The sequence below is a fragment of the Lynx rufus genome, unplaced genomic scaffold (genome assembly GCF_022079265.1).
Source record: "Lynx rufus isolate CCGP_SWC_20201006 ecotype Redwood Valley unplaced genomic scaffold, mLynRuf1.p SCAF_7, whole genome shotgun sequence".
Lineage (NCBI taxonomy): Eukaryota > Metazoa > Chordata > Mammalia > Carnivora > Felidae > Lynx > Lynx rufus.
The window spans coordinates 124,536,966-124,564,935 of NW_025814889.1; the positions used below are offsets into that span (position 1 = coordinate 124,536,966).

Genomic DNA, 27,970 nt, shown 5'->3' on the forward strand with positions numbered 1-27,970 from the left:
ACCTTTACAATGAGAGGCAAGTGGCGATGTGCGTGGAGGGCTGTCAGAACCGCCAGACAGCTAAACATTATCATGCCCGTGTCAGGAATAGGCTATTTTACTGCTTTATCTCGAGTGAATTAAAAGAATTTTTTTTGGTGTTTATTTATCTTTGAGAGAGAGAAGAGCACAGGTGGGGGAGGGGCAGAGAGAGAAGGAGACCCAGAATCCGAAGCAGGCTCCAGGCTCCAGCTGTCAGCACAGAGCCCGATGCGGGACTTGAACTCACGAACCGCGAAATCATGACCTGAGCCCAAATCGGATGCTTAACCAACTGAGCCACCCAGGCGCCCTTCAAATGAATTTTTAAGGGCCTAAATATGTTCCAGTGTGGGTAACTTCCAACGGCCTGTGGGTGGATGTGTCCCCTGGGCTGTGCCCTTCAGATCCCCAGCCCTGACCCGGTGCTTGAATAGCTCTGTAGGCCAAACATCCCTGGAGATAAAAGCTAAGTGTTTAAGGACCCCATTGCTGTACCCAGCTGACCAGAAGTGAGGCTTTGGATCACCTGCTGATTCTGAATGGTCTCGCTTACCGCATTCTCACCAGCATTGATAATCGAGAGGGACCTAGGAGCCGTTATTTGCAATTCAAGCTCACACACAGTGGTCACATAAGATCAGCCCTGAGTCCCCAGTCCTTTATTTTTGATGGACGTTTAAAGAATAAGGCCTGAACTTTGAATAAAACCATTTGCCTTTTGCTTTCGAGGCCCTGCAGTTACTTCATTAGGGGATCGGAGCCAGAAATCATTTGTGACTTCTCCCCCATGCATTAGAAGTTTGGCGGATAAAGTATCTTTTGTGGTTTCTGTTAACAAGCAGGAAGATTCCAGGCTTAAGCCAGAGTATAAAAGAAAATTGAAACTAAAGACTGGTTTTTGGGTTTGACTAACGTTTCTAGCATTGTAGCCACAGGAGAGTCAAACTGTATGACTGTATGCACAGGCTGGTATAGTAAAGTTCAGGATGTTAAAAAAGGGGGTTACTTAGGTCAATTAGGTGGGACCCTACTTAACACTGCCTGTTTCGGAACACCATGACTCTCAATTTCTTACTTTCAGTTTTATTTATATATTTTTCAAGAATTATTTTAATTCCAGTGTAGTTAACACGCAGTGTTGGATTCCTTTCAGGTGTATGACATAGCGATTCATTAGTTCCGTATATTCCCCAGTGCTCATCAAGATAAGTGTACTTTTAATCCCCTTTGCCTGTTTCATCTATCCCCACGCCCACCCACCCTTCAGTTGGAGTTTTAAACCTTCTTGCCCCATAGACGTGTAGGTTTGGGATAAATTAAGAGAAGCCCGCATGGATATTCCGTGTGTCATGTAATCAGAGAGTGGCAGACCCAATATGTAACCGAGCCTTCCACGTCTACAGTGGGGCTGCAAGTGTGCCCCACAGGGATCTTCCTGGCAGCCTAGAGAACCTAATTCCTTTTCCCCTGTACTTGTCTCTTCTGCTTCTATGCTGTAGCTGGCCCCTGGAATGAGGAAGATTTTTTATCAAGAAATGGGTGCACAGGGGCGCCCGGGTGGCTCAGTCGGTTGAGCATCCAACTCCGGTTCAGGTCATGATCTCACCGCTCGTGAGTTCAAGCCCGGCATCGGGCTCGCTGCTGTTGGCACCGAGCCTGCTTCGGATCCTTTGTCCCCCCCCCCCCCCCCGCCCCCCTTTCTGCTCCTCCTGTGCGCATGCTCTCTCTCTGAAAAATAAAGAAACATCAAAAAAAGAAAGAAAGAAGAAATGGGTGCTCAGCCCTCTGACGCTCCCTACGTCACTTGGAAGGAAGTGAGATTTTCGCATCTCTTATGGTGACACGCTTGCGTGAACAACTCAGAATTTTAGGTTCCAACATACCGGCGAATAAGCAAGTGAGGCCTTGAGTGTTGACATTGACTGAGATCAGAAGCGAGTGAAAGGCAAAGGTTGCCTCCCCTGCTGTTTCTGGCCATCCCAGTTCTGTTCCGACTCTTCTCTCCGGCAAACCCTCACCCTTGACTTTGGACACCCAGGAAGGATTTCTCTATCAGCCTTTTCTGGGTCCAACCTTTTACAAACTGACATCCTCACCCTTCTGGACCTGGGGCCCTGATCCCAGGGATGTTGACCTTCTTTACCTTCTGCTGGAGGAATAACCTCAAACTTGCTCAGTTGGCAGATCATCTGGAAGTCATAGTGATATATTAATATTTTCGCATTAATACTGTTGATATCTATACATGCATATCAATCTATATATGGTTCAAACATAACAGAGTTAACTGTTTAACAAGGTTTTATTGGAGAAGAAAATTAGGAAAATTCTACCCTGTTTTAGATGTTGTGGCTTTTCAAAATTTGAGGAAGCTGGTTATTATTTAAGTGGCAAAACATTGGAAAGTTACTAGGAACCATTGATCTAAAGGAACACTGGGTTTCCAGACTCAGCAAGATCTAGGGCAGTTATTTGGAGGAGGGTTGGGTCTTAGGACAGAGGGTCTTTCTTTTTTTCTTTAAAAAAAATTTTTTTTAACGTTTATTCATTTTTGAGAGACAGAGCGCGAGCAGGGGAGGAGCAGAGAGAGAGGGAGACAACAGGATCCGAAGCAGGCTCTAGGCTCTGAGCTGTCAACACAGAGCCTGATATGGGGCTCGGACCTACGAACTATGAGATGGTGACCGGAGCCAAAACTGGTCGCTTAACTGACTAAGCCACCCAGGCACGCCTCCCCCCACCTTAAGAAAATCGTTTTTAAATGTTTGACAGAGGGTCTTTCTTGAAACTGCTGAAGACCCATCACCCCCGGTCTGCCCTGACACCCACAGGGTGTGGTAGCTTCCACTGCCGTTCAGGGCACTGGGGCCAGTGTCCCTGGAGCTGTGATGCATGGCTTGTGCATGCAGCTGGCTCCGGGGTCTTGTTATCCCCGAGCTGTCTGCCTCCACCCCAGTAAGCCCTTGCTCTGGGTTCACCCTCAGAGAGAACAGGGCGTTTGATGCTGCCCGGCTTTGCCATTTGGACTTGGAGATATTTGTTTCGGCTTGGAAAACCAAGTATCAAACTTGCAGGAGACTGAGAGAGCAGAGAGAGGGAGGAAATAAAGAGGGAGAAAGAAGGAAAGAAAACGTGCTGGGGGGTGAGCTTGAAGTGGAGGTCTGGGGACAGGGGCCGGCGGACCCGTGAAGGGAGTCGGGGATGCTCCCCACCGTCACCCATCCTCGTCACCAACTGTTCTATCAAGTGGAGGAGGCTGCGACTGTGAGATGCATTGGGATTTCAGGGAACTTACAAACCATGCGGGTACTTTCCCTTGTGATTCTCATCAGGGAAGTTACAAACTTACAAACCACGTGGTACCTTCTCTTGCTCTTCTCTTACTGGTGAGAAGCCTGAGACACAGGGGAGTGAAGACACTGTTGCAGAAGGTCACTGGCTGGTTACTGGAGAAGCCAGGGTTAGAAGCAGGAGCTCTACCGCCCTTGGGGTTTACCCTTAGCCACTTTGCTCTACAAAGTTGTTGCTGCTGCTGCTGCTGTGTGTGTGTGTGTGTGTGTGTGTGTGTGTGTTTGAACAGTTTTAAGTTTACTTATTTTGAGACAGACAGAGAGCGTGCATGCGTGCCTGCACACGTAAGTGGGGGAGGCGCAGAGAACGAAGGAGAGAGAAAACCCCAAGCAGGCTCTGCACTGTCAGCGCAGAGCCCAGTGCCCAACCATGAGATCGTGCCCCAAGCCGAAATCAAGAGTCTGATGCTGAACCGACTGAGCCACCTGGTCACCCGTTTGAACACTTCCATGTCAGTGTTTTGACCTAGCTGAGTCAGACAGGTGTGTTTGACTCAGCTCCGTTACTGTTTCCTAAGTAATTTCAACCCCCATTTCCATCTTTTCACATTATTAACTCTTACTAGGGGATGGGCCCAGCGTTGTGAAACGCTGCTGCTTTCTGTGTGTTTCACGTCTGCTCTGCTCCCCTCCTCTCCTATATCAGGTAGATCTCCACTGATAACACTCAGAGATAATAAACATTTACCTGCTCTATCAGTCTGCAGAATCTCTCAGGTGCTATCTGTGTGACTCTGGCAAATAACCTGTTTGAATTTGTTTCTGTAAAATGGAAATGATAACACTTAACGTTTCAGGATGCTCCCAAGGAAGGGGAGGTTAAATAACATTTCCCCGAGTGCCCCGCATTCAGCATGGCATATCATAGGAACGCCACATACGTTCTGCTTAGTTTTGTCCCCCTCTCCTCTGGGTCACCCACGCGGTTGGTGGCAGCGAGCTCAGAACCAGAGCCCTTCCTGATACGCCTGGCCTCTTCTCGTCAGATCCTCCTGTAGCTCTAGACATTTGCAAACACCCTCTTACTGTTCTACGCGTTTTAATTTGCTTGCGTAAATAGGTCCTGCCTGGCTGACTTTGAGAAGAATTTTAATATCCACACTCACGCTGCGCACGTGTGCTGCCCCCCAAGAGGCCAACCTTCCTGTTCATCGTAGCAACAAGGATATTGTGCACAGCTTTCTTACTTTTTGGAGAAAGGTGGGATTCTGTCTCTCCATGTTGTCACAAAGCTTTATCCACCTATCTGTCTATTAAAGGAAAAGAGAAGTCGCAAAATGCTAAATATTTCCTTAGGGAAAATCACCCCAGTAGCTTTGGGCCTCTCGCACCGTCCCCTGCCCCCCCCTCCCCCGCCGGGTTCATTGCCTTCTCGCTGCAGGTCTTTAGAGAGACTGTGGAGTGGGGTTCAGTCTTGCATCTTGGACTCGCCAGAAGGGAGGGAGGGAGGGAGGGAGATGGGGAGCGTGGGCACGTTTAATAGGCCACAGCTGCAGTGGTCTTTCCTTCTGACCACATTTCAAGAAGAATAACATTTGAAGCAGAGCATGGCTGCCCCCAGAGCCTTTTCTACCCCCGCCTCCCGCCTCCCTCCACCCACTTGCGGATCTTCTCCAGCGCCTGCTTTTCTCCGCCCCACCCCTACACCACTTCTTGGTAACAGCAACTGAAGTTATACTTCAAGCAGCTCATAGTCCTGAGACCTGCAAGCATGAAGCACGCTCACTGTGTTCTTCGTCAAAGATCAGTCTCTCTTCATCGGTGGGAGAAATCCAACTCTTTGTTTAGAACTTTCCTGGCTTTCAGGAGCATCTGTAACATTTAGAGTTGATCTGGATCCGGCATTACGTTGATGTCATCACTGTTAAGTAAGAAAGATGATAAACAGCGTGGAAGAATGCGTTTTCGTGTTTATACATTGTCGTTTATACGTATATATATTTATGTGGCTGAGATTCCGATCCTCATAATATTTTGAAATCGGCTGCTTTTACTTAAACCCCTTCTCCGTGTCTTCACGTTATTACTTTTAATAACAGTATCATTTCTGAGTAGTTAATACACTGTGATTTATTAATGATGTACTTTAAGTGAACTATGATTTATGAAATGATTGCTCTAGTCATGGGCATTTTTCAGTTGTTACAATTTCTGGCCATCGGAGGGGAAACATTATAGTAAGCATCTTGGTGCGTAACTTCTTTAGCTTCTGTCGGTGTCATTTCCCGAGAGGGAAATCGCTGGAGTCGAAGGCTATAAACATCTTCGTGGCTCCAGTGACATAGTACGTGTGGGGATATTTTAAAAATTAGTATTAGCATCTTGTGCCAGAAAAATGTCAGGAGAACACAATACACATGAACAAGTTAAAAAGATAATTCCCATCCTTAACCCATGTAGACACATGAAAATGAAACTACGGGTTTGGGTAGCATGTGTTTTGTTGTGGGGGATAATCTCTTTCTAGCCATCTCTTGCTTCTGGAGGAGAGGTACACACGCCGTCTGTTCAACAACCCCCTTTCGGCAGCCCACAGCTGCCTCACGCTCGTCTTGAGCAAATCCAGATTGGTTAGACCTCCACCGTAAGTCACCAACTCCCCTCGCCGATCTGTGAGATCATCTCGTGTCCACAGATGAATGTGTATGTATCATGTCTGTAACAGTGAGATTTCTGGGTGGAATAGAAGAGACTTTTGCAGTGCTGTCTTGGGGAACGGTTAGAAAGAGAAGGTATTACCAGACATCAGGAGTGGTACCTAATTCTGGCTTACTAAGCCCTTACGAAGGCCTGACGTGGATTACTTTATTTTGTCCTCACAACATTCCTACTAAGTAGGTACATTGTTAGCCCCATTTTACAGAGAGGTGACCGAGGCCGAGAGGTTGGAATACATTGTCAGGGTCATACAGGACCTGAGCCCGTGTGTATTCGTTTCCTAGGGCAGCCTTAACGACGTACCACAAGCCCTGGTGGCTTCAACAGTGGCAATCTGGTCCCTCGCAGTTCTAGGAGCTGCAAGTCTGAAAGCGAGGTGTTGGCAGGGCCGGAGGCTCTGGGGTAGAATCCTTCCTTGCCTCTTCCTGGCTTCTGGTGGCTCCCGTCAGTCCTTGGCGCTCCTTGGCTTGCCTGTAGTCGTGCCCCTCCACCCTCTGTCTCCATCTGTGCAGGATCTTCTCCATGTGTGTCTGTCTCTGTGTCCTCTCCTCTGTTAGGAGAACAGCAGCCATTGGATTTAGGGCCCACCCCAGTCCAGGATGACCTCATCTTTTTTTTTTTTTTTAAACGTGTATTTATTATTGAAAGACAGAGACAGAGCATGAGCATGGGAAGGACAGAGAGAGAGGAGGAGACACATAATCCGAAGCAGGCTCCAGGCTCTGAGCTGTCAGCACAGAGCCCGACACGGGGCTCGAACTCACAAACCGTGAGATCATGACCTGGGCCAAAGTCCGACGCTTAACTGACTTAGCCACACAGGCACCCCAAGGATGACCTCATCTTAATTTAACTGATTATACGTGCTAAGACCGTATTTCCAAACAAGGTCCCATTCTGAGGTGTTCTAAGTGGGCATGAATTTCGGGGGGGGGCCACTATTCAATCCACAACACCATAGTCTAGCCAGGACCCCTTTCCACCTTCTAGGACACGGTGGAGAAAAGGGAAAGAAAACAGAAGCCTGGGAATGCTCAAGTTTTGCCCAGGTGGCCTTGAGACAGACAAAGGATGGGCGACCGTCCCTGTGTGGCCAAGAGGGAACAGAGATTCGTACAAGAAGTAGGGTGCCCGGCACAGGCCGACTGCATTTGAGCGAAATTACCCTGCACAGAGCTGAACAGCTTTCTGTACTTGAGGGGGGAGAGTGGATTTGGGGTTAATGCCCCGCCATGCTTGAGTGGCTTGCATAAAGGTTACCTGAAATATTTCCCTTCTCAAGCAGCCGCATTATTGCCTGTCTCTGAAGCTGCAGGGGAACCCCAGAGGCAGACATAAATGTCTCCAAGTCGTAAAATCAGACTTGGAGCACCAGCCACAGGGAAGAAAGGATTTTGGCATATTATCTGCATCGCTGCAAAATACATTTATAAGCATTCCAAGCAAACTGCAGGGGAGAGTATAGAAAGTCTCCAGCATGCAAGGAAGGGTAAATGAAAATTAGTAACTGAACAATGTCCGTAATTACTTCTTCAAGGTATAGAACATAATTAAGATGAGCTGTCCTGCCCGTGCTGTCTCTCTTGTTTTATTTAAGGGAACATAAAACATCATTTATAAGGGCTTTCCTAGGTGAACTGCCAATTTCAATTCCTTGAACTCTGTTTTTCCACAGGGTCTTATGTTTCTCAACAGTAAAATTTGTCCACTCCTGTCGGGTTTTCGGGAACGGAATGGGGCTGGAGGTTGGCTCTCCTTCACCCCAGACACTCAGATTCCCCACCTTCTGTTACTGGGAGGGTTTTCATGTCATTGAAAGTGACAGCTGTGTACAGAAAAAGCTTCTAGAAAAACAAGGCTGCAAGTCTAGGATGCTAGCCTTTAAGTTAAGAATCTGACTCTCCTCGGATGTGGAGAAAAAGGATCTCTTTTGCACGGCTGCTGAAAATGCAGACTGGTGCAGTCGCTCTGGAAAACAGTATGGAGGTTCCTCAAAAAATCAAAAAAAAGAACTACCCTACGACCCAGCAATTGCACTACTAGGTATTTATCCAAGGGATACAGGTGTGCTGTTTTGAAGGGACACGTGTACCCCATGTTTATAGCAGCACTAATGACAATAGCCAAAGTATGGAAAGAGCCCAAATGTCCATCAATGGATGAATGGATAAAGATGTGGTACATATAGACAATGGAGTATTCCTCAGCAATCAAAAAGAATGAAATCTTGCCATTTGCAACCACGTGGTTGGAACTAGAGGGTATTATGCTAACCGAAATTAGTCAGTCAGAGAAAGACAAGTATCATAGGACTTCACTCATATGAGGAGTTTAAGACACAGAACAGATGACCATAAGGGAAGGGAAGCAAAAATAATATAAAAACAGGGAGGGGGACAAAACATAAGAGACTCTTAAATATGGAGAACAGAGGGCTGCTGGAGGGGTTGTGGGGGGGGATGGGCTAAATGGGGAAGGGGCATTAAGGAATCTACTGAAATCATTGTTGCACTATAAGCTAACTAACTTGGATGTAAATTTAAAGACAAAAAAAAAAGAATCTGACTCTCCTTATAAGTCTGGTAAATTTTCACAGCTACATTCAGGGTAGCCTTTGATTAATATTTGATTCTTTAACAAGCTTAACCTGCTTTTCACATTTTAAATTGCATTTAAAATTTAATATATTTAATGTCTTCTTGGAGTACTTCAGTTGCCTGATTAACAAACAAGGACTTAGATAGAGTACAGATCTAATACCTCAAATTTAGGAGTATGTTGACTAAATTAATATTTTTAAAAATGCCCCAAGAGTATGTGTAAACCAGATTTCAACTTAAAATCTCAAGTCTGGGGCGCCTGGGTGGCTCAGTCGGTTAAGCATCTGACTCTTGGTTTCAGGTCAGGTCATGATCTCACAGTTTTGTAAGTTCAAGCCCCACATCGGGCTCTGTGCTGGTGGTGCAGAGCCTGCTTGAGATACTCTGTCTCCCTCGCTCACTCTGTCTCTCTCTCTCTGTCTCAAAATAAATAAATAAATAAACTAAAAAAAAAAAAAACCTACAGATTTCTTAAAAAAAAAAAAATCTCAAGTCAAATGAATTATTCAACTAAACCTTTCATGCTGGGATTCCAAGGTAGATCTCCTACTCAAATAGGTTAAAATCTTGAAAATATTAATCTTCTGGATTTTCCTCATAAACATTTCTATACTTTTTTTTTAAAAAAAAAATAGCCTTATTGAGATAGCATTGACGTACACAATTCACCTAGTCTGAGTGTAGAATTCAGTGAAGTTTAGTATGTTTCCAGAGTTCTACAACCATCACCACAATCTAATTTGAGAATATTTCCGTTACCCTAAAGTGGAACCTTTAGGTTCATTTACCGTCGTTCGCCATCCCGCCCAGGCCTTAGGTGACCACTAGTCTACTTTCTGTATATTGTCCTGTTGTGGACATTTTCTGTATTTAATTTGAAATCATGCTGGGTTTTTAAGGAAACAGTCTTGCTCTCTCCATTTGGGGGGCATCTCCTCCAGCAGCTTTTTGGGGCACTGCCTCAGTGGTCTGGAATTTCTTCATGAGCGGGAGCTGGGCAGCCCAGCCTGTGAGTGGGGGGCTCTCGGAACCCATCACCCACACTCATCACTGAGGCCTGATTCAGATGCCTCTGTGCAGGAGCCAAATCCCAGCAGGTAGTTTCACGCCACTCCTCTTCCTTGCTGGGCTCCAAGACCTGGTTAAGGCGTGAGCTGACGGCAGACCTCCCTGCTGGGTTGGCGCTCATCAACCATGCTCCTGTGGCCACCTGCGGTCCCCACAGCGCCCGCTCGGAGGCCCCCAGCCAGCACGCTCCCCCAGAAGCCTCAGGGGCCCCTTTAGGTTCACACTTCATGTCTGAGCAGGATGTCTCAGGCACGCCCGTGTTTGGAACAGGCATTATTCCCAGCAGCCGAAAGGTGGGAACAACTCAAGTGTCCATTGACGGATGACTGGATATGTCAAAGGTAGTTTATGCACACAGTGAAATATTACCCAGCCTTGGGGCGCCTGGGTGGCGCAGTCGGTTAAGCGTCTGACTTCAGCCAGGTCACGATCTCGCGGTCCGTGAGTTCGAGCCCCGCGTCGGGCTCTGGGCTGATGGCTCAGAGCCTGGAGCCTGTTTCCGATTCTGTGTTTCCCTCTCTCTCTGCCCCTCCCCTGTTCATGCTCTGTCTCTCTCTGTCTCAAAATAAATAAACGTTGAAAAAAAAATTTAAAAAAAAAAAAAAAAAAAGAAATATTACCCAGCCTTAAAAAGGAGATTTTGACTTCTGCTACAATATGGGTGAACCTTGAAGACATTCTACTAAGTGAAATACTGTACGATTCCACTTGTGTGAAGTACTTAGAATTGTTAAATTCGGGGACAGGAAATAGAATAGTGGTTGCCAGGGGCTGGAAGGAGAGGGGGATGGGGAGTTGGTGTTTGATGGGTCCAGAGTTTCACTTTGGGATGAGAAAATAAAGTTCTGGAGACGGTTGGTGGTGACGGTTACACAGCCGTGTGAATGTACGTCATGCTACTTAACTGCACACCTAAAAACGCCTAAACTGGTAAATTTTCCGTTGTGTATATTTTAGCACAACTTAAAAACATTGGCAAAATCCCATTTGTGTTGTTCTGTGCCTCAAAGATGGTTTCCAGGGGCTCCCTCTTGACTACAGAGTCACATGAATGTTTTCCCAGTCTAGCCTCAAATCCTTTCTGGAAGGAGTTAGGTGTCAACAAGGAAATGAAGATGCCTCAGCCTCGCCAGCATGCCCTTTGCGGCGAGGCTCCACCCGGTCCTTGTAAGGACCTTCCCTGTGACACCCTGCACCCAGGCCCCTGAACTCACTGGCCCTGAACTCACATGGTGTTGTGAGTCCTTGTAAGGACCTTCCCTGTGACACCCTGCACCCAGGCCCCTGAACTCACTGGCCCCGGTTTCCCCCTCCTCTTCTCCAGATCGCCCCGCATGTGCACTGTCTGTATGTGCTGTGTCTCCAAAGCCTTCTGAGATCTGAATCCCTTGGGGGTGCTCATTCTTCTCTTCTCTTCCCAGACCCCTTTCTGGGGGAGCCTGATTCAGAGGGGCTGTGGAGATAGGCCTTCTTTACAAGTACCTCAAATGACTCTTAGTGGGCATGTTTTGAAGACATAGGACTAGGGTAACTGTGTTTCAAAAATGGTCTCGTTTCTCATCTTTTGGGAAAAGAGCTCAAATTCAGTCATTCATGTGTTCATTCGTTCATTCATCCAGGCGCCGAAGTTAGGCACACTTTTAGGTAACTGAGGATATTGTGGTAGATAAGACAATCTGGGTCTCTCCTCTCAAGCTTTGAGTCTTGTGGTGGCAATGGGCAGTGGCCAATAAAGCATTTAAAATAAAAAGCCTTGGGGTGCCTGGGTGGCTCAGTCCATTAAGCGTCCGGCTCTTGATTTAGGCTCAGGTCACGATCTCATGGTAATGAGATCAAGCCCTGTGTCTGGATCTGTGCTGACAGTGTAGAGCCTGCTTGGGATTCTCTCTCTCTCTCTCTCTCTCTCTCTCTCTCTCTTTCTCTCTCTCTCTCTGCCCCTCCCTGGTTCGTGCTCTCTCTGCCCCTCACAAAATAAATAAACTTAAAAAATAAAATAGGGGCACCTGGGTGGCTCAGTCAGTTAAGCGTCTAACTCTTGGTTTTGGCTCAGGTCACATGATCTCATGGTGTTGTGAGTTCCAGCCCCGCATCAAGCTCTGCCCTTGCAGCACCGAGCCTGCCTGGGATTGTCTCCTCGCTCTCTGCCCCTCCCCCACTCGCTCTGTCTCTGTCTCTCTCAAAATAAATAAAAATAAATACTGTTTTATTAAAAAAAAAAAAGTCAAAAGACAATAGGTGCCTTGAAGAAGGATAAAAAACAAACCAGAGGGGAGACCGTGAGAAAAAAGAGACAGACTGTGTTAGGTAGTGTGGTGGCAGGTGGGGGGCTCTCCGGGGAGCTGATAACGTGAGTAAGACCAGAGGGAAGGATATTACAGGTGAGGGAACAGCGAGCGCACAGGGCCTAATGAGTTGGCACAAGTACTAAAAAAAATAGAAGAGAATAGAAAATACCAGTTCATCACATGGAAGCTGGGGCAAAAGGACAGGAGACAGAAGGTCTCTAGCTTTGTGACCTTGAACGAATCACTTATGCTCCTGGACGCCCATTTCTCCACCTGTGGAATGGGGCTGTGGACGGGGTGGGTTCCGCTGGATTGGGGTTTCTTAACGTTTCAGTGCCTGGCACCTCCTCTCCTCACCTCTTCCATGCTGTCTTGGGGTGGGCTACGTAAACACTACTGTCCAGAAAGATCTTTTTTTTTTTTTTTTTTTAATTTTTTTTTTTTTCAACGTTTATTTATTTTTGGGACAGAGAGAGACAGAGCATGAACGGGGGAGGGGCAGAGAGAGAGGGAGACACAGAATCGGAAGTAGGCTCCAGGCTCTGAGCCATCAGCCCAGAGCCCGACGCGGGGCTCGAACTCATGGACCGCGAGATCGTGACCTGGCTGAAGTCGGACGCTTAACCGACTGCGCCACCCAGGCGCCCCAGAAAGATCTTTTTAAAAAAAATTTTTTTTAAATGCTTATTCATTTTTGAGAGACAGAGCATGAGCAGGGAAGGGGCAGAGAGAGAGGGAGACGCAGGATCTGAAGCAGGCTCCAGGCTCTGAGCTGTCGGCACAGAGCCCGATGCAGGGCTCGAACCCACGAGCCGTGAGATCGTGGCCTGAGCTGAAGTCGGGCGCTTAACCGACTGAGCCCCCCAGGCGCCCCAGAAAGATCATTTTTGAGAGTTGCATCCTGCCATTTGTCTTGCTTACTCGGAATCAAATTTGAGGGTACTTTTCTCCAACCGTATTTACCCCCTCCCTTTGCTTGTGTGGAAGCCATTGAGCCAGATGGCCTCCAAAGGCTCTTCTTGTCCAAGATGCGCCTGATTCTGCATTAACCTGTCTGGTACAGCTGGTTTGCACTTGGGCAGGGACTCTGTGCTTTTTGGAAGTGGGCACAACGCTCTGCTCTGGGGAAAATTTTGCAGATGGGCCAGAATCACCCAAAAGAGGGCGTGCGTTGAGTGCAGTGGCCCTCGGTTTTGGTCAGTATGTTTGATGGCTCAGTCCTTTCCCTGGCAGGTCAATGTTGTAGGGTATATGGTATGTTCTTCAGAGCTGAGTATCTCCATGGAAGGTTTGTGTGACAGTAAATCTCCTGGCTCCCAAATGAAGCTGTGACTTTTCTCTTCCAGAGTTATATGGAATGCTTTCACCTAATTCTTGGATTTATACCCTTGCCCTCCCTCTGCCGAAAGTTTAATTCACTTTGGTTCTGCCAACACCTCCACAGGCTGGGCATCAGGAGGTCTGTGGAGCTTACGGTAGGGAAAGGAGACCGACGTGGGAATTAGCTATCATAAGGGTTCTGATGATTTCCAAATCAAATAAAACCCAAATCCGTCAGTGTTCTTTAGTGGTTGCTAGTGGGGTCTCCAACGAGGAAAAACAGATCTGAAATGGTATTCCATGGCTCTGGGTTATTGCAGGGACTGTGAGAAGGTGGGTAAAGGAAGTTGGAAAACTGAAGTTTGGTAATAGAGCATTAATGTTAGCTCAGGTCGAACCCCCGTGTCCTGGGGCTTCCGCCTGTGTTTGGGGACTCCTGAAAAGCTGCCTACAAATACAAGTGTGCTGAATGTTTTGTAAAACCCCCGAAGCCTGGTTGGTTGGAGGGCCCTGGGTCAATATTCAGGGTTGTCTTTTTCTTGGCCTCCTCCAGCTCCAGCCTCTACAAGCTCTAATAAGGCTCATTTCACAGGAGTGGGGGAGATGCTACAGATGTGCGTGCATAGAATGGATGGTTTGAATCCCAGTTCTGCTGCTCACAAAGCTGCGCCATCGGGTGAATTCTTCCACCCCTCCAAGCCTCAGTTTGTCTTTGACATGGGTGTGATACCACTGCCCTCCAGGGTAGTGGTGAGGAGTAGAGGTGAGACGGTAATAAAGGCTAGCTCTCCTGAGTGCTTGTAGAACTCGCTGACGGCACACCCCAGTTCCACTGGAACGGATCGTACTAATTTTGCCTTGTGTTTTTGCTTGTTTTGTTTTAGTTCCTTTAACGAAGAAAGCCAAATAACTAAATACTTTTGAGGATGCATGTCAGCTAACACACTTTGAACTTCTCTTTGTTCTTCTGCTGGTAGTAAGCGGCCTGGCCTGGTGCCCTTTAACAGAAAGTGTCTTTGGCTAAACCCTCAGATTACTTGACCTGTTGTTTTAGCTCATTCATTTGATGCAAATGTGCTGAGTACCTAGTTGGGCAGAGGGCATGGGGAGGGGGGCCAATGAGAGGACCACGGGGCTGGGCTGCCAGGGACTCAGAGGTGAGGGATGAGCTGGCCGAGGGTAGGGCAGGCCTGGCTCTCCTTTTCCAGCCCTGCAGTGGGAACGTTGGCTCTCCTGTCCCCTGACTGGGCCACGCTTTCTCCTCTGAAAATGAGGGGGAGTGGTCAGAACGCCTCCGACTCCAGACACGAGTTTTGATTCTTAATTCTTTGGCAGGAGCAAACGGGGAACGCAAAAACCTGAGCCCATCTGGACTTGCGAAATGTGTTGAACACACACTGCATCCAGAGAGCCTCAGATTCCTTGAGATAAAACGAAATCTCCCAGAGATAGAAATTCCTGAGTGTTTGAGACAAGTTTGATGTGTTAGCTACAGACGCCGTGTTTGTGAGGACTTACGTACCTCTGTTTCCTTCTCAGCTTTATGGGAACTACTTGGGATTGAGCCAGTTCTAAGCCAGTCTGTGATGTCCAAGAATCCTGGGAGCTTTAGTAGCTTATCCTGCTCCTCCCCACCCTTCCCCTTTGTTTTCTTTTCTCTTCCTCTTTCCTCTGGTCCTAAAATTCCTTCCAGAAATCTGGGCAGAACAACTCATTCGGGTTCTGATGTTAGTGCATGAGTCAAAGCGGGTTTTTTTTTTTTTTTTTCCTTCCTTCTTCGTGCTTTAAAAGGAGAGTGGTGGTCCAAAGGAGATGCTGAACTCTAGAAGAATATGAGTGCTCCCGGAAGGCCAGGTTCACGGGTGCTTCTGGGAGAGGGTTGGGTTCCTTCCACTCTGATTCCCTCCCTGTGGCATTTCAGGCCCTGGGTCACTGTGACAAGAGGGCTTTGTTCCGGCAACTGGCGGTGTGGCCCGTGCCCCGCCCCCCCAGGGCTTCCATATCAGAGTTTGATTTTTTTTTTTTGGTGGGGGGTTCCGATTTTTGTATTATTAATTATTCTTTGTAGATGGTATTTCTTCATTTGAGAAACCTCTTCGTTTCAACTAGAAGGCCAGCCTTTGGTGGTGGGTTGTAAACTGGGCAGAAATTGATAAGAAATAGATCTCAAAGCCGGGTGTTGCTTTTTCCTTCCCAAACCCTTCTGGGCCTACACTTTCCTCTCCTCCTTTTCTGTTACTGCGTGGCTGCCCTCTGGGCCCCCTCTGTCTATACCTCCTGCCCCTTCCACCTGACCACCCCACCCCCAGCACCTCTCTAGGGCTCATTTAACCCGAGGTTCTCCAGGGAGTCTTCCCATTGCCCTGTGCTTAGATGTCAGGAATTTAGAGACCACCTGGTTTTACCTCTGCATCTCACCAAGGAGAAATCTGAGTGTCCGGGGGGGACTTGGTTCCAAGTGAGGCTCTTGTTTGGTGGCAAAGAGAGCCAGCTGTAGGATCCAGGCCTGTGACTTTTCACATGGATACTACGGACCAGGCTACTTTATGTTTTCCTTTAATTTCCAAAACCATCCTAGGATGTAGGCACTATTACTGCTGTCTAGTTGCGTTTCAGAGATTAAGAAGTTGACTGAAGGGGGTGTGATGAGCATCTACTCTTGATTTTGGCTCAGGCCATGATCCCAGAGTCGTGGGATCGAGCCCCGTATCCAGGTCAGCACCGAGCGTGGAGCCTGCATAAGATTCTTTCTTTCTCTCTCTCTCTCTCTCTCCCTCTCTCCCTCCCTCTCTCTCCCTCTCTTTCTCTCTCTCTCTCTCTCTCTCTCTCCCCCTCTTCCTTTCCCTCTCCCTCTCCCCCTCCCCCTCCACCCCCCACTCATGCTGTACCTCTCTCTCTAAAATAACAATAATAAAAAGAAATTGACCGAAGGCCCGAAGGCTGGTTAATAGTGAAACCAGGATTTGAATCTAAAGGGTGCTACTCGGTGCCTGTGACTCTCTTGGTTTCAGCCTGGAGAAAGTCCGGAGCTCCAGGAATCTCCTCAGTCCCAGGCAGGTCAGGATGGTCGCTCACTGTAGCTCCAGCCTGGTGACCTCCACAGAGAGGGGGAGAGCTGTGACGTAGTGGCCTTTCGGGGCAGGCTGTGGGGCCTGCCGTTACAAAGCAGATGGCCTGTCTTTATATAAAAATGGCTTCCTCCGAGATTACTGGGGGTCACTCTCGCTTCTCCCAGCTTGATGCCCTTGACCTAGACACTCCCCCATTCCAGCGTCGCTTTGACGGATGGCCCGGACGGTACTCACTCAGGCACAGCATGATTTTGTGCATTTGGGGAAGACACGTCTGTAACCGCATTGCTGCACCCTCAGAGCGTGGTGTAGGTGAGGGATCGTGCTCAGGCTGTTAGCAAAACTAGATTTGGAGAGCGAAGTCAGTTGGGTGTTGGGGCTGATTTGTCCGTGGGAGGGGAGTGGAGGCCCGTGTGGACCTGGGTGATTTAGTACGAAGCGCCTCACTTTGGACGTTGGCGGGAGGGAGAGCACAGATTCTGCGGTGACGGCTCCAAGGGTGCGGGCGTGGTCTGCCGTCTTGAGGGACAGCATGGCACAGTGGTGAAGACCACCATTTCTGGAAGCAGGCCTGGGTTTGAATTTGCCATTTGTTGTGCCATTTGCTGGCTGTGTGATCTTGGGCAAGTTACTTAACCTCTCTGGGCTTCAGTTGCCTCAACTGTAAAATGGGAATGAATGATATTATTATCATTCGTTATTTCTAACTTCTGGGGTTTTTATGAGAAGTCCATGAAGCAATGTGAGAAAAAGCCTTAGCGTGGTGTCAGGCATCAGGCACGTGACAAATTCTCAATAAATAGTAGTTGTCATGATTATTATTATTAACTCTTGCTGTATTTTATGAGACCTGACTTCCGGCCCTGGGTCTGCTGCTAGCTACCCTGGGGAGGTGAGGCAAGTGTATCAACTCCGACTGTTTTTCTGTAAACTGATGGGGTTTGACTCTAATCCCCGGGCATCCCACCTATCTCCAGTTTTCTGAAATGGATCAAAAATGAGTTCCCACCCAGGGCCCCACAGCCTTTGGGTTTGATGTCATCCGACTGGAATTAACAATCCAGCAGCTCCTTTCCACTCCCCAGACACAGGCAAGGTCAGGGAATGGATGAGGCGGGCTCTGTTCCTTTGTTGTGAGCCAGCTTTCTGTCACCTGCTGTCACTTTACTGTGAGTGGAGTGTCCACTTGAGAACAACGTGCTCTTCATCAGAGTAAAATAAACACGGGAGCTTGATTCTGATTTTAGCTTCATTTATGTGTCTTGGACTACGTCCTGGGTCCAAGAAATTGTGCCGTAAATTAAACCAATTAGGTTCTTACAAAACAGTTTTGCATTTCGTTCATTAGAGTTTAGAAAGGAAAAAAAGCAAGTGTTGTAGCTAAATAAAACTTGTGGTGGTGGGTGGGTGGCGGAAGGCCACTGTTAAATGTCCTCGGGGACTCCTTTCTTAGGGCTTTTGATCACTAGACCTTTTATTTAAAAAAAAAAAAATGCTGATGCCACTGGTGGTTTCTTCCTTGTGGAGCAGAAAAAGCCTGTCCGGTGCTTATAAAGGAAGCCTTACGGGGCACCTGGGTGGCTCAGGCGGTTACGCGTCTCGATTTCAGCTCCGGTCACGGTCTCACAGTCGTGGGATCTGGGATTGAGCCCCTCCTCGGGCTCTGCACTGACAGCACAGAGCCTGCTTGGGATTCTCTCTCTCTGCCCCTCCCCTGCTCTTTCTCTCTCTCTCTCTCAAAATAAATAAATATTTTTTAAAAGGAAGCCTTTAATCCTAGCTCATTTATAAGCTTTTTTGAGTACCTACTGTGTGCCAAGCACCGGGGAAAAATGTGAATGAGGTGGAGAGGGTCTCTACCCCCGTGCCCATGCCTGGCATATCATACGTAGGTGCTTGAGAAAAGTGTGTTGGATGAATGGAGTGTACTAATAACTGTTAGTTAATAGTCTGGCCCTCATATCACATCACCGCAATGACTCCTGTAACACCAGATTACATTTAAAATTTTTTTTTTTTTCCAACGTTTATTTATTTTTGGGACAGAGAGAGACAGAGCATGAACGGGGGAGGGGCAGAGAGAGAGGGAGACACAGAATCGGAAACAGGCTCCAGGCTCCGAGCCATCAGCCCAGAGCCTGACGCGGGGCTCGAACTCACGGACCGCGAGATCGTGACCTGGCTGAAGTCGGACGCTTAACCGACTGCGCCACCCAGGCGCCCCCACCAGATTACATTTTAGATCGCCTGTCCTAGAAGTGGCCAGCCAACCCAGTCTTGGGCCAGGTCAGGAGGAAACTTGGCACTTGACCATAAGCCCAGCATGGCAGCAGCTGAGAGCATGGGCTGCCTGTGTCAGAAGCCCGTCTTCACCTCTTCCTAGTCACAAGACCTGGGCAAGTTACCTACCCCTGCCTCAGTTACTCCTATCCATAAAATGGGGACAGCGGTGGTACCCACCCTGTGAGACTTCTGTGCAGATTTATGTGTGAACTGCTTGGCACACCGTGAGGGTTCTCTAAACTGTGGCTGCCACCATCCGTGAGCGTCAGTCGCTCAGCCTTCTCTGATGCCACTTTTCCTAAGACACACGTGGGATACACATTCTTACCACTTGTTTGCCTAATTGCCAACCCTTCCTTTGTGTCCCAGGCACGCAGTAGGTCCCCACTGCTATCATTTGGATGTGAAGAGCCTAGCAGTCAGGTTTGAGTCTTGGCAGGGCAACTTTCCGCCTCCATGGTCTTGACCTTGGTCAAGTTGCTGAAGTCAAGAGAGGCTCAGGGAGGTTAGTACTTCCTTCTCTGTGGGAAGGATTACCCTTAACCAAGTGCCTAGCACACAATGAGCACTCACTCCATAAATAGTGAGGCTGTTGTCATTCGCACAAAAGGCACACAAAGCCCCTTTGGCTTTTGTGGCCTGGCGTGCCAAAGCCAAAGCTGATTCACGGGGCGTCCAACGAAGCCCGCACGGCCAGGGCTGGAGGAGGCCCCGAGGACAGACGGCCTTGGGAAAGGGCCCGTGTTGCGGGCCCCACACGGTCAAAGCGTTTTAAAGGCCTTGTATTAGAAAAATAAACCAATTAAATAATACTGCCCCCCATAAAAGCTGACTTTTAATGGACTCCACGGTGGGGTTCTCACCGCGGCGGTCTGCAGCCCCAGTCTCGGTGAGCCTGTCTGCCGCCATGGGGAGAGTTTAATCTCGCACGGCGTGAGCATAATTTTACAAGTTTTATGGCTGTTTTTTCTCTTCCAAAGTGTTGCTATGTCATTGTGCACCGAGGGCAACTTGCGTGCATTTAACAGTTTACCTCGTTTGGGGTGGAAATGAAAAATGAAGCAATAAATTAAAGAAAAACACAACGTGGATTTTTTTTTCCCCCTTCTTGTCGAGGCAGCCGTGGAGGAACAAAGAGGCAGTGTTTGCCCCGCACAGCCCAGTCAAATCCTAACAGCTTTTATGTATGGACACTGGCCCGCAGATCGCTTCCCCGGAGAGGGCCGTGGGGCTCGGGGAGCGTTGGGGGGCTGGTTCCGCCGCCCCCAGCGATACCTGGGACCTTTCTCCAGGGCAGAGGTCAGCAAACTGCAGCCCGCGGGCCGGAGCCAGCCCAGCGCCTGTTTCTGTGACACGGTTGAAAAAAAACATCAAAAGAAGAATAATACTTCCTGACACGTGAAAATTACCCGGAATTCAGGCTTCGGCCTCCATAAAGGGAGGGGCGTTGACACGCAGCCACGCCCGCCCGTTGTGTGTTGTCTGCGGCTGGCGCAACGCTGAGGCGCTGCCTGCCCTTTACGGGAAGAGTTTGCTGACCCCGCTCTAGGAAGGGGGTAAAGGAGAAGGGGACAGAAAATGCAGCTTCCGGTTTCCTGGAGTCGATGGTTTGCGCCGAGGGTGTCCACGTGGCTCAAAGTCCAAGAGGTGCCTGAGAAAGAGTGGATTCACCTGGAGAACTCCTAGAAGTAATCGGCTACCCATCCAGGCTGTCTGCTCCGGGCAACAAAATGCAGCCCACTTCGCTGCTGCACACAGCGGTGACTTCTTTAGGCTTGTGGATGGGTCCGCTTCCCATGCCCCAGCCATGTCGTTCCGCAAAGAAAATTGCCTCCTGCAGGAGAAGAAAACGGTCGTTGGCTCATTCATTCGTTCCTCCCTCCCCCACGCCGCCCTCCCTTCAACAAATAATTATCGACAGGTGACTAGGTGTTAGACTCTGCGAGAGACTGCCCGGAACAGGAAGAATGAAAAAAGAAAGTTCTTTTCCCCTGAAAATTAGTTCTTGGGGCGGGCGCCTGGCTGGCTCAGTCGGCGGAGCGCGTGACTCTTGACCTCGGGGTTGGGAGTTTGAGCCCCACGTTCGTGTAGAGGTTACTTAAAAATGAAATCTTAAAAAGAAATAGGTCGTGGTGTCCTCAGTGCCATTGGTTTTTGAGGAGTTCTTTTAATTCTGCCTCTTTGATTAATTTTAAGTTCCACCTCTGTTTAGAACCATAAACCCGTGTCCTTTCTTCCTCGACCTGCTACTTTCATTAAAAATAACCGAATTTACAAGAGGCTTTGGGGTGACCGGGCGCCTGACTTAGCCCGTGGGAAGAGCCCTCCGGGGGAAGGCGCTGCAGCCTGCGCAGGAGACCAGGGCCAGGTGCTCGGGGACCAGGAATAAGAGGCTGTAATGGATCATTGAGGGAGAAGGCTGTGGAATTTGAAATCCCCCAAGCCTGGTGCTGCTGGCTGGAACTGTCTTGTAACAACTTTATGCTGCCTTTTGTAAGTTGCTTCATTACACTGAGTTTTAGAGGCCTGTCCTCTTTTCTTAAAAACTTGCCGGGAAGAAATGTTGAGCATTATTTATGTCCTCTGGGTGTGGAGAGATGCCTGAATACTGGGGCAGACATGCCTTTGGATAAAGGAACAACAGCTTTGCCAGAAACTGGTTCTCTGTCTTCCTTTCCTACCTGCTTCTTCTTCCCCCACCTCTGTGCCTTTTTCTTTGTCAAACAAGCCTTTGTTGCTCATTTCTGATGAGCCTTCACTTTCTTTCCTCAGTCATGCGGAGGAACCCCTTTGGTGTGGACATCTGCTGCCGTAAGGGGTCTCGAAGCCCCCTGCAGGAGCTCTACAACCCAACCCAGGTAAGCCCTGGAAACTTTCTTGCTTGTTCGATTTGGTCTCCGTGCGTCGATCTCTGGAGGGGAGGTGGCGAGAGGGGGAGGGAGAACGATAAACTTCAAAATTTGGTTCTTGAGGGATTTGAAACTTCCTTCTACTGCCTGGCATTTTAGCTTCGGTGGTTGCTTTCTTGGTCACCCTTTCTCTGTATAATGGCTCTGAAGTTCTAGCAAGAAGGATTAAGAATTCCAGAAATGCCCTGGTGTAGTGCTGGACTGAGCTTTCAGACAGACCTGCTCAGGTTAGAGATTCTCCACAGTCACAGGTGCCAGCGATGGGACTCTGAAACTGTAGAGCCGCAGGGGCTGGGCAGTCTCTCCCTTAGCACCCCCAAAGAAAGTTCACGTGTGGATGAACCTGCCACCCTGCTCCCACGCCGGTTTATTAAAGTCCAAGATGCCCCCAAGAATTCCACCTCACTGCACCAGTTTACCAAGATTCAATTTTATGGGGGTGCTTTTTGTTAAGTCACCTCATGATAAATTGAGTTTGATCATGAAGAGTTTTTCTGTGAGCAAAATAAGCTCCACGCTAGGAAACGTGTCTCGTGGAAAGCTAGGAGCAAAGGGAGGAGGTCTGGTCGCCATGGTGATGGCCTCCGTGGTGTGTGGGTCTTGATGTGGAGACCATAAGGCTGGTTCTCTTTTGGGAACGTTAATTAGCATTGATGCCAGGAAACAGTAAACAACTAGTGGCCTACGATCTGACCTTTGATTGCTGTTAAAAAAGAAAAAAAATGCACTGCTTTAGCCATAGCCTCTGTGCTTTATTTTGCATCAAATTCTTAATTCAGTATTTCTGTGGACTAAGGTGCTTGGTAGAGGAAGATAATACCTGGGCCTCAAAGGTACTGAAGTCCCTGAGGTCTCGCAAAGGGCACTTTGTGATCCCACACATCTTTCTTGTCTCTCACTTGCACTCCCTTCTGGAAAAATGGACTCCCGAGTTTGTACATCACGGGTGGCCTAACCAGGTGAATTCACTCCCCTGTCAGCCCCGCTGCTTTGGAGTTCTACTATGACGAGGCTGGATTAGCTAGGTCATTGCAAACTCAGATTGCCTGAGGCTTCCTTAATGGGTTCTCTGGTGACTTAGCAGGGAATTTGAGATTTGGGTTTTGTTTGGTGCCCAGATAATCTGATTATTATAGGCAAGTCTCCTGGCATGTTCACACACCTGTCCTTAGGAAGAGGCGGAATCGGCCTCGACAAAGGATAGGAATTCTGGAAATCCATGTTGAAAACAGCACATGCTGCTGAGATGCAGACCGTTCCTATCTTTTTGTCGACAGGCTCTGTTCTCAGATCCTTTTCCCTTTCAAAATACAACCGCTGAAGCACCGCTGTGTTCCTGAGGAAATTTCTATGGGCAGCATATGGTGTCGTGGGAAGAGCTTATTTCTGAGGCAGACACCCCTCTGGACAGGAAGCGCGTGGACCGGGTTTAGGCTGTGTCCTGTTGTATCCCCAGCCCCTAACACAGGGCCTGACCTATAGCATGTGCCCCCAAATATCTGCGATTGAGAAAATCAAAGTCTAGGTTCAAATCCCTACCTCACCTCCAACTGGTTGTGCAACTCGAGTACGTGATGAGTCCGTTTCTCTGGAATGTTGGGAGGCCAAAATAACCCTGCTGTGTCAGGGGCTATGTAAACATCATTCATCATTATCCTGGTCGTGAGGGTGGTTTCCATACTGGAAGCCTTGACTTCAGAGTCAGACGTGGGTCCAAAGCCTGGTTTCTTCATTTCCTAGCTACGTGAGTGTGGGCAAGACAGTTGGCCCCTCTGAAGTTGCTTTCCCTCGTTTATAACATGGTGCTAAGAGTACCTGCCTTGCAGGTTTGCATGAGAGGATATATTTTGCTCTGTGCCTCCTGTGGAGTTTGTTCCTTCCTGGATTCATTCACTCGTTCCCTCATTCATTTCTTCACCCACCATTGTAAGTGCCAGGTGCTGGGCACAAAAGGGTGAGCTGGGCATATATGGTTAGCCTTCCATAGCTGGTTCCTCTAGTTACCCCAGGGTTGGCTCGAGTTGACTGGAACAGGAGGCCCTGCTTAGTCCCTTGGTCAACCCACCAAAGGAGAGATAACCTTCCTGGTGGAAGTCATCTCTTCCTTCTGGAGGTGTTTTGAGTATTGTCTGGGTGAGAAGCTCATTTAGCGGTAGCCTAGGGCCTGGGAGGGAAGATGGGGCTGGAGAGGCCGCCCTGGGAACCATGCTCGAGGCTGGAGGTGGGTGAGTCACCTCCAGCAGGAATGTCGTGGGCAAGCTGTCTGGCCCCCTTCTCGGACAACCAGGAAAATGTCCCTGCAGGAAGATCTCCCCGTTTCCTTGGGATGTTACCCGGGATGTTTTTTCTTAGGCTGGTTTCCTTTACAAGCTCCAATTATGTTCCATTCCCACGCAAATACAGTCAGGGGCGCTTCTCGGAGACACTGTCTTGTTGATCCTTTGGGCTGCTGTGGGCGGGGCGTTGAGAGGAGGGAGCAGGCGCCCCTGATGAGGTTAGTTCCGTGTCCACAAGACATTTACAAACTTTGCACCCGATTGGGCGTGGTCGTGGCTTCTTGCGTTTCCCTACCAGTCAAGCTGTTGAGGCCGCTAAGCCTGGACTGATATTATCACGGAGGCAGATGACAAACCGTGAAGTTGCTAGAAACCAAACTGCTCCTGGAGATGCCTTTTCCCCCGTTTTATGCCTCCTGGTTATTTGGGTTTGCTAGATGATGGTGAAAACAGGAACCATTCATTGTAGATGGGAAACCAGGGTTGTAGTAAGAAGGCAGCATCTTAGTTACATGTATCGCTGCTGTGGACCAGATGGTATCTAGATGCTTATCAACATCTCATCGAATGTTCATAATAAACCCCAAACTAGGCATAACACCTCCATTTCACGTATGGGAGAGCTGAGGCCAAGAAGGTTCTACAACTCGCATAGGGTCACAGCTAGCAAGAAACCGAGTAAAGATTTAAACCCAGGATGAAGTACAAATCCATTTATCTCCACGCTCCAGTCACTGTCGCCAGCAAAGTTCCCTTGGCAGGAATTGCCCCATCTCCCCTCTAAAACCACAGCAGGATCACACCCAGATTTTTATGGGACAAAGACTTAAAGGCGCCCTTGGGAAAATTGGCCATCATCTGATTTGTCGTGTCCAGGGTTTTCTTATTTTAGTGCCTCCCAAATCCCTAACCGTTAAAACAACAATTGGTTAAAAAAAAAAAGTTGATATTCTTAGCAAAACTGCGCTCTGATGTCTTATAATTTTCCTGGTCTGTGCTGTCTCCCTGGCCCCAAAATAAAATGTAATTGCTGATCAGATCAGCTGGCGTGAAGTCACTGAAAGTTCAGGAGTTGCCAACTGCATATTTGTGGGCCGAGCACATCTGTGGGCCGGCCCGGCTCAGCTCACATCGCAGGGCAGAGCTAAGTTGTCAGCCATTAATAGGGCATAATTGCCCCCAAATGCCAGCGGGAGCGAGACAGCCTGTCCCTTCTGCCTCGCCCACCTCCTGGTCCTCTCGCGGGCTCCCTGAGATGTTCACAGCAGCACTCATGTGGTTCGGCCCTGCCCTGCCCGGTGCTTTCTTTAGCCTTTATCCTCGCTCTGTGATTACCACGTTCCGAGAAGACAGATGCGCAGCCCAGGGGCTGACCAGGAATTCGTAAACACAGAGTCTAGAAGGCTTGCAGGAATGCACCGGATGCAACTGTCTGCGGGCATTCCTAAGGCTGTGTGAGGGCCAGTCCGTGTGTGAGGGATCCAGTTGGGTTCTGGGTGAACTGCTTGAGGAAAAAAAGATCTAACAGGAAGAGGGGAAAAAGGCTTCCGGGGATGCCAAGCGTTGGCAAGATCCCTGAGGCCACTCCTGAGTTCTATGTTGTTTGATGGCCCTTTGTGCGTCCAATCTTCAGTGTGCTAAAGTGACTTTACCTCTCTATAAGGTAGGCTCCAGGACAAAGGATGGAAAGAGGGAGAGAAGGCGGGAGGGGAGGGAGAAAGGAAGAAAAGTTACTATTCATTGAAAGTATCATCTACGTTCACTATACTGCACTACGCTATTCGAGGCATTTCCATACATATCTCATTGTTTCGAGGTTGAACCCCATTTTTCAGATAAGTTAACTGAGGTTCAGTTGACTGAGCAATTTGCCAAGGTCACAAAGCCCCTAAATATGGTAGAGCCAGGCCCATCTGACCTAGCGAGACTGTGGGAGGATGAGAGCCTCTCACGTTCTCTTTTCCAGGTGGAAAAAATGCCTCCTTGAGGTTCTCTTTCTTAGTGACCCAAGCTGAGATGGGTGTGCTCAGGACAGCTGTAAAAGTCCCAAAGTTGGGGGCCAAGGCTTGTGGGGTGCTATGGAAGGCATAGTAGATTTCCAATAAACAATTGAAGTTTTGTTTTTTGCTTCCTGAACCTGATATTTGGAGAGGGCTTTGTCTCTGGGCTGGAGCCAGGCTAAGCAGGAATCGCCCTCAGGAGCTCTGCCATGGGAGAGATTGGGAAGTTGGGGTCTTTAAGTTTAGATTGATAAAAGCTTGAATTATCCCAGGGGGTCGGGAGGGGGAGCTGTTCTATCTAGCACCCACCTGAATAGCTTTCTCAGCAACGCTTGCCCAACTCTGTTTCTTCTGCACACATGTATGGGGTGAACAGAGCGAAAGCACATGGGGAGGAGAGGCACGTAGGTAATAGACATGATACGTGCTGTACAATAGAAGCTTTTCAGTTACGGGAGAATCAGAAGCGAGTCATCAACCCTTCAAAGTACGGGGCAAGTGGGAGGCTTTGTAGAGGGGGTGGCGGTTGAACTAGGTCTTTGAAGACGCGTCAGACTTCACCTGACAGAGAAGAGGGAACGGCATCACAGAGAGGAGGAACAGCAGGAGTGGGGGCCCCAGGAGGGCCCGTCTGTGGCACATTCAGAGAACGGTGAGGGGTTTGCAGCTGGAGTGAGGAGCTGCTGGGAGCCGGTTGAGAGAAGGCGGGAAGGGCAGGGTGGTGCCGGCTGGATGAGGCTTGCCCACCCGGGTGGTGGGTGTAGGCTTCACCCGCCAGTAGGATGGCTGGTCCCAAGGAGCCCACAGGAGATCGTGTACGACCGACCAGCCGGCTGCCGCTTCCGAGTCAAGCCGCTTGTGAACCGCGGGCTCCTCTGAGGCAGAGCACGGCCTCATCTACAAAATGGGCTGGTTCTGGGGTTCTCAGCCCTGGCTGCACATCAGGACCACTCAGGGAGTTTGGACGAAATGGCCGGTGCCCAGGCCTCACCCAGACATTCTGATTTTACCTGTGGGTCTGGGATAGGGCTGGGGCATCGGTGGTCTTCAGAGTTCCCGGTGATTCTGACGGGCTGCAGAGTTCAGAAGCTCTGGATTGGCAGGCCCATAGCGGTCCCTCCAGTTCAAAACTCTTCGATTCTTTGATTCTCCTATAGCCCGTTCCGGGAAAAGCGCTTCAGAGCCTCCGCACCGAGGCGGCTCCCTGTCGTTTGTTACAAAGGCCCTGTGTCCGTGCTCAGCACTCAGCCTCGCGGAGATCACATGCCCTCGTGCTCCATTGGCAGGTTGGTGAGTCGAGGCCCTGAGTGTTGGAGACCCCACGCCGGGTGGACAAACCCAGGAGGCGGGGCCCCCAGGCAGGGACTTGGGAGGACCCTGTGTTAGGGACACTTGAGCCACTCGGCTCTGGACCCCATAAGGAGGAGAACGCAGATTTGTTCCGTGCCGGGCATCCGATGGGCCCTTCAGAAGGAGCAGCCCCAGCGTTGGCTTCCCAGTGAAGGAGCCAACGGGAGAGGCTCTCTGCCCTCCACACTGTTGGTTAAGACTGGTGCTAATAATGGTCAGACACACTGGAGAAGGCAAGAAAGAACAGACATCGTACAGCCGCCAACTCTGGGCAATTAATCCCTTCATTACCAACCACCTGGTAAATGACGAGTCCATCTAATTATCTTGTTTTGACCCAACAGCTGTCTACCAGCCAAAGAGGGATTAATTGATTTAGTTGTGGACTGGCTCCTTATGCAAAGATATTACTTACTGTCAGTCTAGCAGAACGGCAGCTGGCTGGCAAAGATGAACTATTACGTGAACTTGATCTTACACACAGGGCTTGGGAGAATGCTTCATTATTAATTGCAAATTACAATAGACGAGCGAGCCCGTTGCAAACACCAGGGACAGCGAGCCACCTCCTTCACCACGGCCGGTGGCTCCATTAGTTTTGAACCGGGGAAGGCGCCCTGGTCAGATTTCCAGTCAAGCCAAGACAGATGGGGACTCTAGAGTCAGACACGATTTGGGTCAGAGGAGAGAATGGGTTGCGTGAAGGAACTGGGGGATCCCAGCCCAGGTTGGCCTCCCAGCATTGGCCTCCCAGCATTGGTTTCTTTATCCGTAAAATA

The 27,970-nt window shown here is 49.1% G+C and overlaps 1 protein-coding gene across 2 annotated transcripts in view; it reads left to right on the forward strand.

Moving 5' to 3' along the window:
* CHST11 (carbohydrate sulfotransferase 11) overlaps positions 1-27,970 on the forward strand; it is a 270,022-nt gene that overhangs the window by 106,633 nt on the left and 135,419 nt on the right. For both annotated transcript variants that reach the window (XM_047067130.1, XM_047067131.1), the window contains exon 2: positions 21,429-21,514. In XM_047067130.1, coding sequence (XP_046923086.1) covers positions 21,429-21,514 — 86 coding nt within the window. The remainder of the gene's footprint in view (positions 1-21,428; positions 21,515-27,970) is intronic.